At 44.4% G+C, this 19,319-nt stretch overlaps 1 protein-coding gene across 1 annotated transcript in view; it reads left to right on the top strand.

Annotated features, from left to right (window-relative positions):
- The window catches only part of MYO18B (myosin XVIIIB), a 377,810-nt gene that overhangs the window by 338,626 nt on the left and 19,865 nt on the right, over positions 1–19,319 (top strand). Inside the window, exons 40-41 of the mRNA XM_006869188.1 lie at positions 3,786–3,824; positions 5,176–5,313. Coding sequence (XP_006869250.1) covers positions 3,786–3,824; positions 5,176–5,313 — 177 coding nt within the window. The remainder of the gene's footprint in view (positions 1–3,785; positions 3,825–5,175; positions 5,314–19,319) is intronic.

Below are 19,319 nucleotides of genomic sequence, written 5' to 3' on the forward strand. Positions count from 1 at the left end.
TGTAGCAGGCCTTCCAGGCTGGAAGCGCGGCTACGTGCTTAGAAAGCCAGGGGCCTGGTGAGGTAGCAGTGAAACAGGTGTTAGCCTGCATGCATGAGGGCTTTCTGCCTTGCCACTTAGCCCCTGGCATCAACCTTCTTCGATTAATGGAGAAATGCTTTAAGCTGTTCCCCCAGGCCTGAGGCACGCTCATTACTCATGGAACAGAGGATATGTTGGTGGACAGACAGCCCCATTTATTCTTGGCTTGGGGTCTGCAGTGGCTGCTCATTCTCCTTCCTTGGCCAGGGAATTGGGTGGGCTGTGGTGAGACCAACTGATTGCCTCTGATTGGGGATAAACTGAGAACGTGCCAATTCACTCTGGCTCCATCTGCTCCTTCTGAGCACTACCTTCAGAAGTGTATAGACCTAGATGGAGGATCTATCAAGAAACAATAGCTTCACATTGTGGTGTTTTTGTTTCATAAAGGTTTCTCTGATTGTACAGCAATACTTTTGTGTCCTGGTTTCTTACAACAGAATGAAATCACCCGTCCTACAACATCTTCACAATTATTGATATGTTAAAACCCATGTTTTGCCACCAATGTGTATCTTGAATATCCAGAAGGCTCACATTCCAGCATTGTATCCAAGAGTATACGGTTGTGATCCACAGTATTGTCATTGGCTTATTTTCCTAGTGTGTCTTAGTCTGGAAGCTCCACTGAAACTTGTCTATCATGGGTGACCCTGCTGGCATTTGAAACATTGGTGGCATCGCTTCCAGTGTTACAGAAACATGCCAGACACCACAGTATGTGGCATTTCAGTAATAGATCCCTTTTGGGAGGGTTTGCTGTGTGCCAGGAGCTACATTACCTGTTAGACATTCCTTGGCCTTGCTCTGGGCTTGGAACGATTATCATCTCAAATTACAGACGATGAAACAGCCTTAGAAAAGTCAAGAATATTGCCCCTGCACACACTGTCAGTGGTGGGGCCATGATCTGATCTCCAGGTTGACCTATTAGCCCACAATCTGATGATGCAGGTCTGTCATGACCTGGCAAATGGACCCCTTTTCCTTGCTGAGATCTTTATTCTTTGCCAAGTCTCTGGCACTGTCATGCTGGTCAGCTTGTGTCTGTCACTGTGCTATGGGACCAGTGAACTCGTGTGTCTGCATTTAGACAAGAGTTGTCTGACAAAGACAACCCCTAAAGGAATACATCTGATGACATTTAATTATCTTGCTCATTAAAAGTCTCTGTGTATTAAGCCTGGAACAGTTCTTTCTTTTTTTTCCCTTTCTTTCTTTTTCTTTCTTGAACAGTAACATGTCCAAGATGGAAGAAAGAACCACTGGTCTCTAGTTAGATAAGGGTTCTAGTCCTAAGGGTACCACCAAAAAGACCAGGACCATGGACAGGGCCAGCTCCATTCAAGGCAGAGAGGTCAGCTCACTTATGGCAATCTTTTGGGCTTTGGTCAGGGGGAGATCCCAAAAGAGTCATCTTAGTAGATTTGCTCAATAGACACAGGATGACAATGGAAGCTAATTAAAAGAATTTTTCAGCAAATTGAAAACTGCATTGATGGGCCTCCGCTTCTCCCACTGAACAGCTAATAATCCCTGAACATCTTCCAATAAGGAACTTGATAGTCATGGACCTCCTGGAGACTTCTACAGACTGCTTCTTCTCATGGTGAAGGAGACGCAGTGGTTTTCAAACTCCTTGCTTTAAGACATTGTTATTATTAGCTGCCATTTGGGTAGACTCCCAATTCATGGTGACAACTTGCCTTGTTCAGCTTCTAGAGGCTGCCCACATTCCTTGGCTTGTGACTCCATCTCTCCATCTTTAAAGCCAGAAACATTGTTTCTCTCAACATTCTTCTATGGTCACCTCTGTCTCTCTGACCAAAGCCAGGAAAGGCCCATTGCTTTGAAAGAGTCAAGTATAGAGATTGCACCTTTCTCCCCAACCCAAAGTCCTGAATCACATTTTCTAATTGCTGTGTAATGAAACAGGCACAGAATCTTGAGATTAGGACTTGGAAATCTTTGCTGCTGGTGGTGTATTTAGGTGCTGCTAAATCGATTCTGACTCATAGCGACCCTGTGCAGAGCAGAACAGACACTGCCTCGTCCTGCGCCATCCTCACCAACATTGTTATGTTTGTGCCCATTGTTACTGTGACAAAAAGTTCTTCCACATTCTAGCTTGGGGGCAGGTGGGTCATTATTCTGCCTACCACAGGGCCATCCACAAAAGATCTTCTTGTTCTCCTGCAGGGGTCAGCAATATATTCTCTTCAGTGCCAGAAAGCCCATCTTTTAGACGTTTTGACTATCTGGTCCCTGTCAGAATTTACTGTATTCTGCTGTTGTAGCAAGAAAGCAAACATCAACAAAACAGAAATGAATGAGTGGGGGTGTGTTGTAAAAAAATTTTAGTTTCTAAATCAAGAGGTGGGTCAGATTTGGCCTACTGGTCATAGTGTAAGCCAATAAAAGAAAAACCCACTGCTGTTGAGTATCTTCTGACCCATACTGACCCTCTGGGACACAGGAGAACTGAGATTTCTGTAGCTGTCAGTCTCTATGGAAGCTGGGTGCCTCATCTTTCTCCCAGGGAATGGCCGGTGAGTCCAAACTGCCAATTTTTGGGTTAGCAACTTGTTTACTTCCTTTTATATCTCAAGAGATTGACTCAAGATACACCCTACAGACATCCTGCCATGTTAACATAACAAAGGCAACCCAATTCCAAATGAGATTACACCCACAGTTTAGGATTTACAGCACATACTTTTGGGAGGGACACAGAATGAGGCAGTGTTCCCCAAAAGAATGGCTAGTTTGCAATTCATTGTGGAGTTTCCCAGCGAGCCCCTGAGAAGCTACTCCCTATTTCTGAACATAAAGCAAATGGTTTGCATGCTGCTAGTAATAATAATACTAATAGCAACACTAGGCATACAATCACAAGAGTAGTGGTAATGGTTTTAATTAGCACTACTTCCCAGGAAGGAACCTTGGTGACCCAGTAGTTAAGTGCTTGGATACTAACTGAAAGGTCAGCGGTTTGAACCCACCAGCTACTCCATGGGAGAAAGATGTGGCAATCAGTTTACCTTAAGGTTGATGGGCTTAGACTCTATATTGCTGTAGTTAGGTGCTGTCATGTTGGCTCCAACTCATAGTGACCCTGTGCACCACAGAACGAAACACCGCCGTGTCCTGCACCATCCTTACAATCTTTGCTATGCTCAAGTCCATTGCTGCTGTGTTGTAGTTAAGTGACACTGAGTCAGTTCTGACTCATAGCAACCCTGAATAGGGCTTCCAAGGAGTGGCTGGTGAGTTTGAACCACTCATCTTGTGTTTAAAACTGACCTTGTGATCCACTGATGTACCCCCCCCCTCCCCCGGTACCACACCAAGACTCTTCTGCTGCTATAGGACTGTTCTATTGTGTCCTATCAGATCACTGGTTGGAATTGACTTTATAGCAGTGCGTTTAGTGTTTGGCTCTAATTGACAAGAGCAATACTGAAATATTTACAAGGTAAATAAATATCTGCCCCACACCTCTGGAGGTACAACCCCTTTAGTAGCCACATTTTACAAATGAAGACAATGAGACTCAGAGAAGGCAAGTGACTTGCCTAAGATCACACAGCAGCAAAGGTTGGAAGTGGGTCTTGCACCCAAGTCTGTTTAATGTCACACGCCATGTAATCCCCCAACTCACCGAAGCAAAAGCATAATAGATTCTTTCTTGTGCTTCTTTGCAGTGTCCAGACAGCAGTGGATTGTGGTGGCAAAAAAGAAATGTAAGTTAACCATGAGTCTCTGGCTCTGTGGGTCCAGTCTGCAAAAGGAATAGCTGTGTCCACTCAGAGAACTGCCGTGCGAAAACCCTGGTTCCAGAGTCATCCAAGGGAGCTTCGAAAAATTTGTGGAAAAAGCAATGAAAAGATAATGGCATTTCCCCACAAACTTTTTGAAGAGCCCTTGTTCATATCACTGAATGGTTCAACTTCTTTTATACAGAAAGAAACCATGACATAGGTCACTGCCCTTCTTAAACACCTTCAATGGCTCCCTTTTACCTCAGAACAGACTTTCCAGGTTGATGTTGGAGGCTCTGTACCATCTGAAACCTGACTCCCCTCTTCACCTGGGACAATCACTTTCTAAATGAGTGTCATCCTGGCCCTGCCTTGTTGTTGTTGTTGTTAGGTACCATCGAGTCGGTAGGGCCCCTGTATTTTTGTATATGTTGTTCCTGAACCTAAAATCCGTTCACCGGTCCTATAGGTCATACTTTACCCTTCAAAGAAGATGCAGTTCAACTGCCACCTTTAGACTCCTTCATCCATGCCTCTAAGAAGCTAGGTAAACATCCCTCCTTCTTACCTTTAGGACTTCCTCTAGGTCCCTCCCTGGGACATTGATATTATTCTCCTTTGCTTTATTGTTAATTCATTCTGTGAGGATGGATACAGGATCAATGCTAGATGCCTATATACAGCCCCTCCCTACAGTGCCTTCCACAGCCTATGAATGAATGTGGAAGGAGTACACCCACCAGAAACAATCATTGCATGAGCACCTGGGCCTCTCTCTGGGCTGCTTTCAGAGGTGGTTGTTGTTAAGTGCTATCGAGTTGGTTCCAATTTGTAACAACCCCAGGAACTACTAATGGGTTTGCATGACCAACCTTCTGGTTATCAGTCCAGTGTTTATCCTACAGTGCCACATCAGTGTCCTTTCAGAGACAGTGGACATTTAACTCAAGACTCTATGAAGACTTTCCAGCTAGGGTGGAGAAGAAATAAGACTTGATCTATTTTGTGACTATCCCATTTTGTTAAAATTCAAAGCCAAGCTTATCCCCACATAGAAAGGATTTGGCATGTAGCTTGGATGCAGTGGTTAACAGCAGGGCACTGGAATCGCAGGTTTGAGTCCTAGCTCCGTCAATGACTAGCTGAGTGTCCTTGGTCAAGCCCAACATTGGCTTCCCCAGATCTCAGTACTACCTTTTATGTAATGGGACTAGCACCTCTCGTGGTTGGTAAGGTTGCCATACAGCACTCAGCTTAATGCCTGACTTAGGCTAAGAGGCACATGTCTAGTTCTTGCTGTTATTGCAGGTTTCATTGTGCATTCTGGTTCTAGGGATAATGTCTCCGACTTCAGCTCCCGACCCGAGAGCAGTCTGCAGTCCTGGATGAGCTGTACTCTCTCCCTGGCCACAGACACCTTGAGGAGTCCTTCTCGACACTCAGTCATCAGTAGCCACATGCTCAGCCCCAGGTAAGAGTCTGTCCCTGCTGCATCTATGGTCAGCATCTTGAAGAATCTCAGACTCTTTACAGGTAGTTGTTCAAGTCTTCCAGTTCCTCTAGCCAAGACCAGGAAAAACATGTTCCTAATGGGTCCAAATGGGAATCTCTGGATGATATCAATCATGAATGCTCTTGACTGCTAACTGAAAGGTTGGAGGTTCAAGTCCACCTAAGCATAGTTCAGAAAAAAGGCTTGGTGGTCTACTAATGATGCTTTCTAATTCTGTGACTTTTGACTTTCTGAGCCTCTACACTTTTGACTTCCTCATCTGCAAAGCAGTGAATATAATTGTATTTGCTGCCCCAGTGATTGAAATGATGCACATTTACTACAGCATTTGATGCTGGTGGTTTAAGTGCTGGACTATTAACTGCAAGGTCGGTGGTTCAAAGACACTTTGGGGAAGAAAGATGAGGCTGTCTGCTTCCACAAAGATTCAGTCTCAGAAACCCTCTGGAGCAGATTTACTTTATCTAATAAAAGGGTTGCTATGAGTGAAGTTTGCGCAGGACTGGGCAGTGTTTTGGTCTGCTGTGCATAGCGTTACTATGATGGCATCCAACAACAACAACAACAACATAAATTGGAATCAGCTTGATAGCGGTGTGTTTAGGGTTTTGGGTTTGTTTGATTTAACGTGGCATGATTTCCCAGATGATTTTAAATAGCAGAGGTAAATTTTTTTTTTCTTAATTTTCAATAGCTTTGAATTTATTTATTTTAGCTTTCTACTCAAGGCAATTCATGCTAGTTTTTCACTTACGGAAAGTTAGTATGGCACTTTAGGATCAGCACTGGACTGCAAGCTGCAAGATTGGTGGTTCAAATCCACCAGTTGCTCCTTGGAAACCCTATACAGGGTCACTATGAGTCGGAACCGACTTGACAATATCTAACAACAAGAACAACATAGAGATAAGGTTTTTAAAACAAACCATTCATTTAACTTCTGGGTTTTTGTTGCTGTTCGTTTGTTTTTTAAATGGAGCTATTATAAAGAAAGCTAGATTGGAAAACTTTTTACGCAGAGATTTCAGCTTTGTCTGAATGTCTGGAGTTTGTCTCTGCCCAGCCGTAGACAGAGATGAATTCAGCTATGACCTGAGTTAGGAGCAGGGTGTCTCCATAGGACAAGCATGGGACTGTGAACCACAAGGTTGGCCATTTGAGCCCACCAGCTGCTCCATGAAAGAATGATGAGTCCCCTATACCGGGTCTCTGTGAGTCAGAACCGACTCAACAGCACTTGACAACAGCAACAACAATGGCCTCAACTGAGACCCTCACAAATGCATAGCCTGCCCCCAACAAATGGGCCTTGGACTCATCTGCCATTACAGAACTTCAAGTCATCTTCCCTCTAGCTTTTCAGGTCCATTGCTTGCTTGGAGTTCATTTGGATTTCCTTTTCAAGGGCGGCTCGCTTGTAATTAGGAGTTAATGGCCATAAATCAGAAATTACAGATGAAGCAGATGTATAATTAAGATGAAATGCATACCGCTTCCGATAACAGAAGGACCAGTATGATAAGACGGGAAGAAAAATCACAGACTATTGGAGCCAACCCAGACACCCCCTTCCTAATTTGAAAACCTGTTTGCTCTGAAACCAGTGAGGAAGTGGGGGTTGTCACTGCAAAAAGAACGAGGCAGGAGGGTTCATGATAACCTTTCGGGCACATTCGACAAATGGTGAATGTCTGAAGATGATCGTCAACTGCAGATTTGATGTAGACAATATCAAAGGGAGGCTCCTGGAACGGGGTGCATCTGGGGAGTTAATTAGAGTAAGCTTATCTGATGACTGCTTGTAATTAAACACAAAGGCCTGTGTGGAGAAGGAACTCTGTTACTATGAGCCCACCGATGAGCGCTTCTTCTCTCTGATCCTACCTGTTTTGCTTTCTCTTCGCCTGCCGGTGTAGCGGGCAGAAGGACTGGAGTCCACCAGACCAGAAAAAAGAAGGCTCAATAACATTTAATCCAAGTTTTGTAATGATATTAGGCAGGATGACAAGGACCCTAAATTGTCTGTCATCTGTTGACATGAGCTAGGGTCGGCTGCTGTGGTCTGATGCTCATGTGTCTGGATTGATATCTTCCCCTTTCTCCCCTGAAGCTGAGAGGCTTCAGGCAAATGGTTTACTCCATTCATGTTTGTTCATGAATAAAGCAGGGTTGTTGTCTGGGTTAATGAGATGGTGCACAATTATTCAGCTCCTGACACCTACAAAGAGCACAAGGAAATAAGCTGCCTTCTTACTGCTTACTAGGAGACCTGGTGGCGCAAACAGCTAGGCACTGTTAGGTCTATGATTTCAGCATTGAATCAGTTCTGACTCTTAGCGCCCCTTGCAGAACAGAGTTGAATTGCCACATAGGGTTTCTGTATATGGAGCTGTGGAATGAGCACTGGACAACTAACACAAGGTCAGTGGTTCAAACTCACCAGCCGCTCCCTGGAAATCTTATATAGGGTTGCTGTGAGTCGAAACTGCCTTGATGGCACTTATCAACAACAACAACAACAGCAATCTTTACAGAAGCAGACTGCCACGCCACATCTTTCTTTCAAAGAGCCACTAGTGGATTTGAACCGCCAGTCTTTGAATTAGCAGGAGAGCACTAAACCACTTTGTCTTACCGCAGCTCCCCTACTCTCCCATGCTCCCACTCTGCATTGCAACTGGGCGTGCTCCAAAATTTGAAAGGGGGAGAGAGGAGGGACAGGAGGAAGACGCCCAGGTGGGACCTGTCTGGGATTTCTGAGGACCGGCCCTGCTCCAGGGGCAGCTGCAGGAGCCAGGCTCAGAGTTCTCTTCTGTAGTGATCTCTGCTCTTCCAGGGTTCCTCTGCTAAGAAGGACTCCATTTCCCATCATGGTGACAGCCTAGGAAGCCATGTGGGGCACTTCTACTCTGCCATATGAGGTCGCTGTCAGTACACATTGACTCAACAGCATCCAGAAATAACAACAACATTAGTATTATTATCAATGTGATGCTCAGAGGAACCTGAGGGAGCAGATATCATTACAGAAGAGAAATCTGAGTCCACTCATGTGTACATGGCTTTAGCCCAGCTCCTGCACCCAACAATAACAACAACATTCGCTTTCTTATCAAAGTGACACCCAGAAATCCCAGACAGGTCCATCCTGAGTCTCTTCCTCCTTTCCTTCCTCTCTCCCCCTTTCAAATCTTGGAGCACACCGAGCTGTTATGCAGAGTGGGAGTGTGGGGGGTTAAGGCAGCTGCTGTAAGACAAAGATGGAACAGGAAGCAGGGAGGACATGCACATGTTTCTAACAAGGCGTCAAGAGTTCCTTGTCGGTGTCTACAGGACTGACACACAGCTGGGGCTCTGTAAATGTTTGTTGAGTGTCTGGCTTGCCATAGCATCAAGACTGAAGCAAAAAAAAAAAAATTATCTGTACATGGTCACAACTCAACGCTGCAGCTCAGAGAAGGTCAGTAATTCACTGTCACAAAGCAGGACAGCGGAAGAGTCAGGATAGGAACGCAGCCTAAATTCTTATTTGCCACACTGCCGTGGCTCTCTGAACACTGATGTTTGTTCAGGGTTGGATCACTCCCCTAGCCTATTCTTAATATTAAAACTATCTAAGGGCCATTATTTAACATTCAACATTCAACATCCACCCAAAGTCTATACTTCAGTGCCTAAGAAGTCGTCTCCAAAGGCACCATCTTGAGAATGTTGCGTCCCTTCCTTGGAGTGTGTTTGAAGATTTGAAAATTCTAGGCATTCTAGGATGGGGGTGGTGGATCACTGGGATTCCCTCATCCAGTTTCCCCAATATGTAGATGGGAAAAATCTGAGGTCTGCAGAAGGAAACATCGTGCCACATTAATACTAGGGTTAACCTAGAGTCTAGGGGCTTTGACTTCCTGATCATTTTAACTGCACAAGGATCTATGAATACTTCCTTCTTTGTTATCATTGTTGTTAAGTGCCATCGAGTTGGTTCTGACTCATAGTGACCTGGTATAGGGTTTCCAAGGGTTTAAATCTTTGAGGGAGCAGAAAGCCTCATCTTTCTCAGAGTGCCTGGTGGGCACTAACCACAGACCTTGTAGTTAACAGTCCAATGTTTATCATATAGAGCCACCATGCTCCTTCCCTTCTTGGAGAACTTAACAAAATAGCAGTAAAGGTTAAAGTCCCCTTGGCCACCACCCCACCTCAGCTCCCCTCCCAGAGTTAGTGACCACCTTCAGTTTGGTTTATATCCTTCTCTGTCTTTTTCTATCACAGGAGTTTCAAACCACTTGTGGAAAACTCATTTTCTTTTCATTCCATTTTTCCCATGAACTTTCTGATGCCTCTTCATGTATGAGCGTATACATATACTTGTAGCCAGTATACTGGTATTGCATTGTTTTGTGACCTTTGAAAAACCCAAATGTTATATGGAGTCCTGGTGTGGCGCTGCAGGATAATCACTGAATTACAAGGTTGGTATGAACCGCAAAGTCAGCAGTTCAAACCCGCCAGCTGATCCTCAGAAACCCTATACAGGGTTGCTATGAGTCAGAACCAACTTGATAGCACTAAAGAACAGCATGCTATATATATTCTTTCACTCTACAATATACCCTGGAGACCTTTGCATATCAGTAGACACAAGTCTACCTCATTCTTTTAAATTCCTGCAAAGTCTTTTTAAAGGCTTATATTTTTAAATTGTTTATGGACTGTTTAAAGACTCATCACTGTGAATTGAGTGAAGGCTCACAGAGCAGAACATCAGCTTTACACTCAACAAATCATACACTTTGTTTCATCTCAGTAATTGCAGTCCTCTCCATGGCACATCAGTTACCCTGCTTCCTTCTCATGGTCCCCATTTCCGCTCCACCCACCCTCTGAACTCTGTCCTTAGGCAAATGCTACCCTTCTAAACCTCAATGGCTGACCATTCCATGGTGAGCTCACAGGGTCCCCTTCATAATTCGGAGTCTTATTCTCTATCTTCTCCCACTCTACTAGGACCCTCCAGTGAGAGCCCCCTTAGAACAGCTCATAGTGATATCCAGGCGCCATCTAGATCTTATGGTCCCAGAGTCCTGGAGACTGATGTTCATGTGCCCCATAAGTCCAATGGACCAATGGATTGCAAACATCTGAGATTTTCATCACGCTTCTCTCCTCTAACGTATCTTAAAGTCATGCCACCATTTATTTAACGATACTTTTCTTTTAATAAGGAGCCCTTGTGACACAGTGCCTTAAGCTTTGGACAGCTAACTACAAGGTCAGTAGTTTGAACCCACGAGCTCCACATGAGAAATCTGCGGCTGTCTGCTTCCATAAAGATTGACAGTCTCAGAAACTCTAAGGAACAGCTCTAGTCGGCCCTCTAGGGTCATGATGAGTCAGGATCAACAAGATGGCAGTGGGTTTGGGCTTGGGGTTTTTGGTGTGTGTGTGTGTGTGTGTGTTTTATTTCACTTGTCAATGCTTTCTGCATATTTGCTATTATCTGTCTTGCTTCAATAAACAAATCCTTACACACAAATGAGATGCAAATTCATCTCTGGGTCAAAAGACATTTACAAGTTCCATTTGAATTGCTGTTGTTAAGTGCCATAGAGTTGGATCAGACTCATAGTGACCCTGTGTAGGCTTTCTGGGGAGTGGCTGATGAGCTTGAACTGCTGACCTTGCAGTTTAAACCAACCTTGCAGTCCAGCACAGTGATCCACTGCACCACACTAGGACCTGCTGCTACTAAATCATTCCAGTGTTCTTTCTACCAGGAAACCCTGTGCAGTAGTACAGAATAGGACCTGTGTGCCCCTTCCCTATCACCTGGCACATCACTGTTGTTGCTCGGTGCCGCCAAGTCAGACCCCGTATGTTATAGTGCAGAACTGCTGCATAGAGTTTTCTTAGTTGCAGTCTTTATGGAAGCAATTCACCAGACCTTTCTTCTTCATAGCAGCCAACCAGACTCTGCCCACACTACCCAGGCTCAATAAATGAACCAGGAGAGTTTCCAATGTGATTAAGAAGGAAGGTCACTGAAAACAGAAGAAAGGGAGAGCACAGCCTTCTGCCAAGAAAAAAAAAGAAAAAGAAGAAGAAAAGCAAAAGAAGGGAGGGAGGGAGGGAGGGAGGAAGGTCTTGCCTGTATTATTTCGAAGGAATGTCAGCTCCAGGGAGATACAGGTAACACTTTACAATTCACAGCTCAGGACTCCTACAGCTGCCACTGAGAAACACAAGAGCTTCTGGGGATGGAAACACTCAATTAGCTCTGTGGTCCCCAGGGAGGGAGCTTAAGGGCTTGGTGATGGCAGCTGTGTTTTGCACCAAAGCCTTCCTGTCCAGGGATTGGGGGGGCTGGCATGTTCACCTTAGCTACCACTGTATGCCCGCTTCTCCTTCCGCCTTCCAAGGCCATCTCCAGCTAGAAGAAGCCTTTAGGGAGCTGGTGGTCCCACTTCCTTCTTGTCTCACAGTACCTCACTCTTCCTAGAGTTCAAGTCCCACACACTCCCCGCAGAACCTGAACCTCATGCGTTCACAGCACCCCAAGATCCATGCTGCTGACAAACATTCATCTAACCAATTCTGGTGAGAGAGTCCTCCTCTTCCATCTGCTATAAATCAAAACTGACTAGACAGCGCTTAACTGCAAGTACCCAGACATCCTTGACGACTTCTGTCTTTTTTGTTTATTTTGGTGTTGTTTATTGGTCCAGTTGCAAGGATTTTCATTTTCTTTACACTGAGTTGAAATCCAACAATATTGAGTTCTGCCATTGACACTGGTACCACCCTTTTGATACCACCCTTGTTTTATTTGTTCTCCACACTTGAGCCACTCTGACTCTCTGAAATGAATATTTGGTTTCTATGGTCTGTGCTTTACTGACTACACAAAGGCTTTCGATTGTGTGGATCATGACAAGCTATGGACAGCATTACAAAGTGTGAGTATTCTGGAACAATTAATTGTACTCATAAGGGATCTGTACATGGACCAAGAGGCAGTTGTTCCAACAGAACATGGGAACACTGAATGGTTTAAAATTAAGAAAGGTGTGCGACAAGGTTGTATTTTTTCACCATACTTATTCAACCTGTATGCTGAACAAATAATCTGAGAAGCTGGGTTATATGAAGAAAAATGTGGTATCAGGATTGGAGGAAGACTCATTAACAACCTGTGATATGCAGATGATACAACTTTGCTTACTGAAAGTGAAGAGGACTTAAAACATTTACTGATGAAGATCAAAGAACATGGCCTTCCATATGGATTACACCTCAATGTCAAGAAAACAAAAATCCTCACCACTGGACCAATAAACAACATTCTACCAACAGAGAAAAAATTGAAGTTGTCAAGGACTTCATTCTTCTTGGATCAACCATCAACACTCATGGAAGCAGCAGTCAAGAAATCAAATGATGTATTGCATTAGGCAAATCTGCTGCACAAGACCTTTTTAAAGTGTTGAAGAGCAAAGATGTCAGCTTGAGAACTGAGGTGCGCCTGACCCAAGTCATGGTATTTTCAATAACCTCATATGCATGCGGAAGCTGGACAGTGAATAGGGAAGACCATAGAAGAATTGATGCATTTGAGTTATGGTGTTGGAGGAGAATATTGAAAGTATCATGGGCTGCCAAAATAACCAACAGATCTGTGTTGGAAGAAGTGCAGCTAGAGTGCTCCTTGGAGGCCAGGATGGCCAAACTTCATCTCTCATACTTCAGACATATTTATTGTCAGGAGGGACCAGTCACTGGAGAAGGATATCATGTTTGGTAAGAGAAAAAGAGGAAGACCCCCAATGAGATGGATTGGCCAGGTGGCAACATCGATGGACTCAAGTGTGGCAACAATAGTGAGGTTGGCCCAGGATTGGGCAGTGTTTCGTTGTGCTGTGCATAAGGTCGCTATGATTCGGTGCCGACTCTATGGCACCTAATAACAACAACATGGTCTCCTGTCACCTATTGCAGGCTCCGCAAGCTACAGACTGTGGGTCAAATATGGCCTACAGCCTAATTTTGTAAACATAAAGTTTTATTGGATCACAGTTGCATTCATTTCTTTCTCATATTGTTTGTGACTGCCTTTGTCCTACAAGGGAAGACTTGAGTCATTGGAACAAAGAGGGTATGGCCCACAAAGCCAAAACCATTTGCTATCATGCTTGGTAATGTGGAGGATCAGCAAAAAAAGGTGACCCTTTATGAGATGGACTGACACAGTGACTGCATCAATGCGCTCAACACAGGAATGATTGTGAAGAGAGTGTAGGACCGGGTAGTGTTATGCATAGAGGTTCCTATGAGTCACAACCACCTTGACAGCACCTCCAACAACAACACGTGAGCTGGAATCAACTGGATGGTAGTATCCTGGGTTGGGTTGGGTTATGGTCTTGATGAGAATTATGATTTTGAGCTTCTTCCAAGTTAATGTGTGAGCCTGGAGTTGACTCATTTTCTTTTCCATGGTATGTTTTATTGTATGAATGTACCAAATTTATCCCAATGTAGTTGACTGGCCAGATGCATGAACAAATATGTATTGGAAGAAATATAGCCAGAATGTTCCTCAGAAGCCAGGATGGTGAGACTTCATCTCATGTACTTTCAACATGTCATCAGGAGAGTCCACTCCCTGGAGAAGTACATCATGCTTGATAAAGTGGAGGGTCAGTAAAAAAGAGGAAGTCCCTTGATGAGGTGGTTTGACACAGTCGCTTCAACAGTGGACTCAAACATGACAGTTGTGAAGATGGCACAGGACCAGGTAGTGTTTTGTTCTGTGGTGCAAAGGGTTGCTGGACATTGGAACCAATTCAATGGCACCTGATAACAATCCTTTTCAGAAAAAAAAAAAAAAAAAAAAAAAAAAAAAAAAAGCTTAGTAGAATCTTGCTTATCTAGCCTAAGATCCAAACACCTTAATCTAGTGTCCAGTGATACTCACGTTGGAACCCCTACTTATCTCTCTGGTTTCATTTCCCTCTATCGCTCCTTTCTTTGTACCCTAATGGTTTACAGATCTCCCTCATATATTATGCTATTTCCCACCCCTCATCCTTCATTCTTGCTCTTCCCTCTGATCTGCACAAACTCATACTCAGCCTCCTGCCTCAGGAAACTTCCTGGAAATCCTGGCTGGGTCAAGTGACCCTCTGTTATTCTTCTACAACCCCACATGTCTCCTTCCCATACAAAACCTCAAATTCCTTCCTGTTGAGTCAATTCAGACTCACAGCAACCGTGCAGGAGAAAGTAGAATTGCTCCATAGGGTTTCCAAGGCTGTCATCTGTCAGAAACAAGCTGCCACAGCTTTCTTCCAAGGAGAGGCTGGTAGGTTTGAACGGCTGACCTTTTGTTAATCACCGCACCTCCAGGCCTTCTTTCCTCTCCCATAGCATTCGCTGCATTAGCACTGAACATCAAGTCAACTCCAACTCATGGTGACCCCAACTTTGTCCCGTCTTGCATCATCCTCAAATCCATCATTGGGATGGTTGTTCCAGTCCATTTCACTGAGGTCCCCCATACCCTCGATGGCCCTCTATCAAAATAGTATCCTCCCCCAGCTATTGATCCTTCCTTTGTTGTTGTTGTTGAGTGCTGTCGAGTCGGTTCCGATCCATAGTGACCCTGAACAGGGTTTCCAAGGCTATAAATCTTTACGGGAGCAGAAAGTCTCATCTTTCTCCCGCGGAGCAGCTGGTAGTTTCAAACTGCTGACCTTGCAGTTCGCAGCCCGATTCGTAACCACTGGACTACCAGAGCTCCTTTGATCCTTCCTTATGACATGTTAAAAGCAAGCGGTTTGGGCAATGTTCTGTTGTGATACATAGAGTTTTCAGAACTTTCTTCCTAGTCTACCTTAGACTGGAAGCTCCTCTGAAACTGTCCACCACATGTGACCCCATTGGTATTTGAAAAATCAGTGATATAGCTTCCAGTATCACAGCAACCCACAAGGCAGTGCACTATAACTAACAGCTCGCTACAATATGTTGTTTAAGGTCTGTCTCCCTTATTAGGCTATGACCCCTCTAGAGGCACACACATTGTCCTTATTTACCCTTCTTGTACCTTGTTGTTATTGATAAGTGCCGTTGAGTGGATTCTGCCTCATAACAACCCTGTACAGGGTTTCTGAGGCACAGCTGGTGGGTGTGAACTTCCGACCTTGTGATTCACAGTCCAGTGCTTATTCTACAGCATCACACTAGGAGTCAGGTACCTTAGTAACCTAGCATAATACCTGGCACATAGTATATAGTGAATAAAGATTCATTGAACAAACAAAGAAATGATTCTTGGATAGAAATGAGATGATATCTCACCAGGGTGATTGGAAGGCTGATGTCAACCTCACGAACCAAGGATGGATTTGCCAGATTGATGGACTATCTCTGATCACAGAGCAGGTTTTGAATAACATGGGCCCCAGGGTTGATGGAGTCTAATACATTGACAGAGAACTTCCAGAGGTTCCAGCTGGATTCAGAAAAGGTCATGGATTAAGGGATATCATTGCTGATGTCAGATGGATCTTGCATGAAAATAGAGAATACCATAAAGATGTTTACCTGTGCTTTATTGACTATGCAAAGGCTTTTGATTGTGTGGATCATGACAAGTTATGGACAACATTGCAGAGAGTAAGTATTCTGGAACATATAATTGTGCTCACAAGGAATCTGTACATGGACCAAGAGGCGGTTATTCAAACAGAACAAGGGGACACTGAATCGTTTACAATTAGGAAAGGTGTGCACCAAGGTTGTATTCTTTTACCTTACTTATTTAATCTGTATACTGAGGAAATAATCAGAGAAGTTGGATTATATGAAGAAAAATGTGGCATCAGGATTGGCTCATTAACCTACGATATGCAGATGATACAACCTTCCTTGCTGAAAGCAAAGAGGACTTAAAGTACTTACTGATGAAGATCAAAGACTATAGCCTTCATTATGGGTTGCACCCCAATGTAAAGAAAACAAAAATCCTCACCACTGGACCAATAAATAGCATCCAAATAAGTGGAGAAAAGATTGATATTGCATTTTGCTCAGATCAACCATCAACATTCATGGAAGCATCAGTCAAGAAATCAAACGATGTATTGCATTGGGCAAATCTGCTGCAGAAGACTTCCTTAAAGGGTTGAAGAGCAAAAATGTCAGTTTGAGGACAAAGGTGAGCCTAACCCAAGCCATAGTATTTTCAATAACCTCATGTGCATGTGATAGTGAACAGTGAATAAGGAAGACCATAGAAGAATTGGTGCATTTGAGCTGTATTGTTGGAGGAGAATATTAAAAGTACCATGGACTGACAAAAGAACAAATCAATCTGTGTTGGAAGAAGTGCAGCCAGAGTGCTCCTTGGAAGCCAGGATGGTCAGACTTTGTCTCTCATGCTTCAGACATATTGTCAGGAGGGACCAATCACTGGAGAAGGATATCATGTTTGGTAAAGACAAGGGTCATAGAAAAAGAGAAAGACCCCCAACGAGATGAATTGGCATGGGGGCAGCAGTAAAGGGCTCAAGAATGTAGCAATGATTGTGAGGTTGGCATAGAACTGGGCATTGTTTTGTTCTTTTGTGCATAGGATCACTGTGAGGCACTTAACAACAACAAACAATAGGGATAATGGAAGTGCTGGGGCTCAGCCCCTCAGTGAAGACTGACAGCAGAGATAGGTGGGAGGCTCAAAGTGTTACACTGAGGGTTACTTCTGTGTCTGGGATGAGGGAAAGATAACCAACTTTGGAGTCAGGAAGGACTGGTTTCTAAGTGCAGCTCTGTTGTGTACTAGCTGCCTGACCACGAGCCAGTTGCAGCCTCCCGGTGTCTGTTTGTCCTCTGGGAAGTGGGCTTCAAGAATAGCTGTAGAGTGGCTGGTAGAAGATCGGACACCAAATTGATGCTAATAAGCAGGAGCTCCCTTGGGACTCTCCTCCTTTTTGGCCAGGCCAGGCCAGACCAGGCCAGATGCTCCTGTCCTGGGAGGCAGGGATGCAGACAGGCAGGATGTAGGGGAGTGATAACTGGGTGATCCACATAACCAGAGATTGTGGAAATGACCTAGACTGCTGCGGGAAGCAATCAGTACAACAGAGAAACTCTTGGCAATGAAATAAGTGATACCCAGGGCAGGAGAGGAGGATGCAGGTAGGACAGGGTTCAGAGTATCTCCTAGGGACCACGAACTCCTGGATACCAGAGGCAGGACCCTCCCCTGGACCTGGACCTGGACCTGTGAGCGCTCACAGTGCTGGATGTGCCCAACAGTTTCATGAGTGCTGGGCACAGAACTCAGTTTTAAATATGTTGATTTTAATAGCTTTGGAACCATCTAGAGGGTTATGAATCCTGCCCTGACTTCAGCGAGATGTTGGGACTTCTCTATGTAGTATGAAGGGGCTTAAAAAAAAATCCATTATCTCTGAATCTCATGGCTCTAAGAACTTGTTTAAAGCCCCTTTGCACTTTAGTTGGATTCCTTTGGATGTAGATGATATAAAAACCAACTCAACTCAACTTGGAACAAACGAAATACACATTGGCTCATGCATCCAGGAAACCCAAGGGCAGCTTTAGCTTCAGGCATTGCTCTATTCTGTCAAAAGAATCATGGGGATTTGGTCCTTTCTTCTCTTCACTGCTTTCCTATATTTGTCCCTGCCTGAGGCAACAAGATGGCAGCCAGGTACCACTCAATCCAATGGTAAAGAACTTCTCAACAATTCCAACACAAATCCCCAGTCTGATTTTCAGTGGCCAAAAGTGAGTCATGTATCCATCACTGAGCCAATTGAAATGGACAAGGGGAATGAAGGCAACTCTTGTCTTAGTTCTTAGTTAGTGTTCTTGCCTGTCCCTGGGAAATGAGGGTACGCCCACACAAGCCACACAATGGTACCGTGGGAGAAGGGGCTTCTTACAGAGGTTGTTGTTGTCAGGTGCCATCGAGTCCATTTCGACTCATAGCAACCCCATGTGACAGAGTAGAACTTTCCCACAGAAAGTTTTTCTAGGCAGTTCAAATTTGCCAACTGCTCCTATAGAGTTGTGATTAGTTGGAATTGACTCAAAGGCACTTTATAACAACAACACTCTAACAAGAGCAGATGGCCAGGTATTTCTCCCATAGAACCAATGGGTGGGTTTGAACCACTAACCTTTCAGTTGTTGTTGTTGTTATGTGCTGTGGAGTCGGTTCCGACTCATAGCAACCTTGTGCAGGGTTTCCAAGGCTGTAAATCTTTTTGGGAGCAGAAAGCCTCATCTTTCTCCGGTGGAGCAGCTGGTAGTTTCAAACTGCTGACCTTGCAGTTCACAGCCCGATCCGTAACCACTACGTAGAGCTGAGCTATTAACTTTATTTTTTAATGTTTTATTGTGAATTATGTGATAGTTTACGTGGGAGAACATTAGCTTTACATTATTTTATCGTATATTGTTTCATTGCCATGGTTACAGTCCCCTTCATGCATCATCAACCAACCAACCCTGCAAGCCTACCCTCCGGTCATCAACACACAGCCCCGTTCCCTCTCTGGGTCTAGAGTCCCCAGCTGCTCCATCTCTCCACGTCATCGTCTCTGCCTCCATCAATAGCATCACTGCTTCTCTGGGTAGGGTCCCGCACTCCACTCTTTTCCCTTGATGGTCCTAGGGACCTTTGCTCTTGACTGCAAAATCAATCATTCCCCTCCTTTTGTCAAAAAACATCTACCTCTATATTTCCTATCCTCATAGTCAGTCCTGATAGCAATTATTCACTATTGTACCACAAGAGACCTATCCCCATCTCCTTTCATCAGCCCCACCCAGACAGATTGGATACTCCTCAGTGGAGAGTCTACCTTCCTCTGTGCCCTCTGAAGCCAGGCGTCCTCTTGAAAGCTTGTAAGCCAGTCACTTCTTGCCTTTGTAGC

The sequence above is a fragment of the Chrysochloris asiatica genome, unplaced genomic scaffold (assembly GCF_000296735.1).
Source record: "Chrysochloris asiatica unplaced genomic scaffold, ChrAsi1.0 scaffold00128, whole genome shotgun sequence".
NCBI lineage: Eukaryota > Metazoa > Chordata > Mammalia > Afrosoricida > Chrysochloridae > Chrysochloris > Chrysochloris asiatica.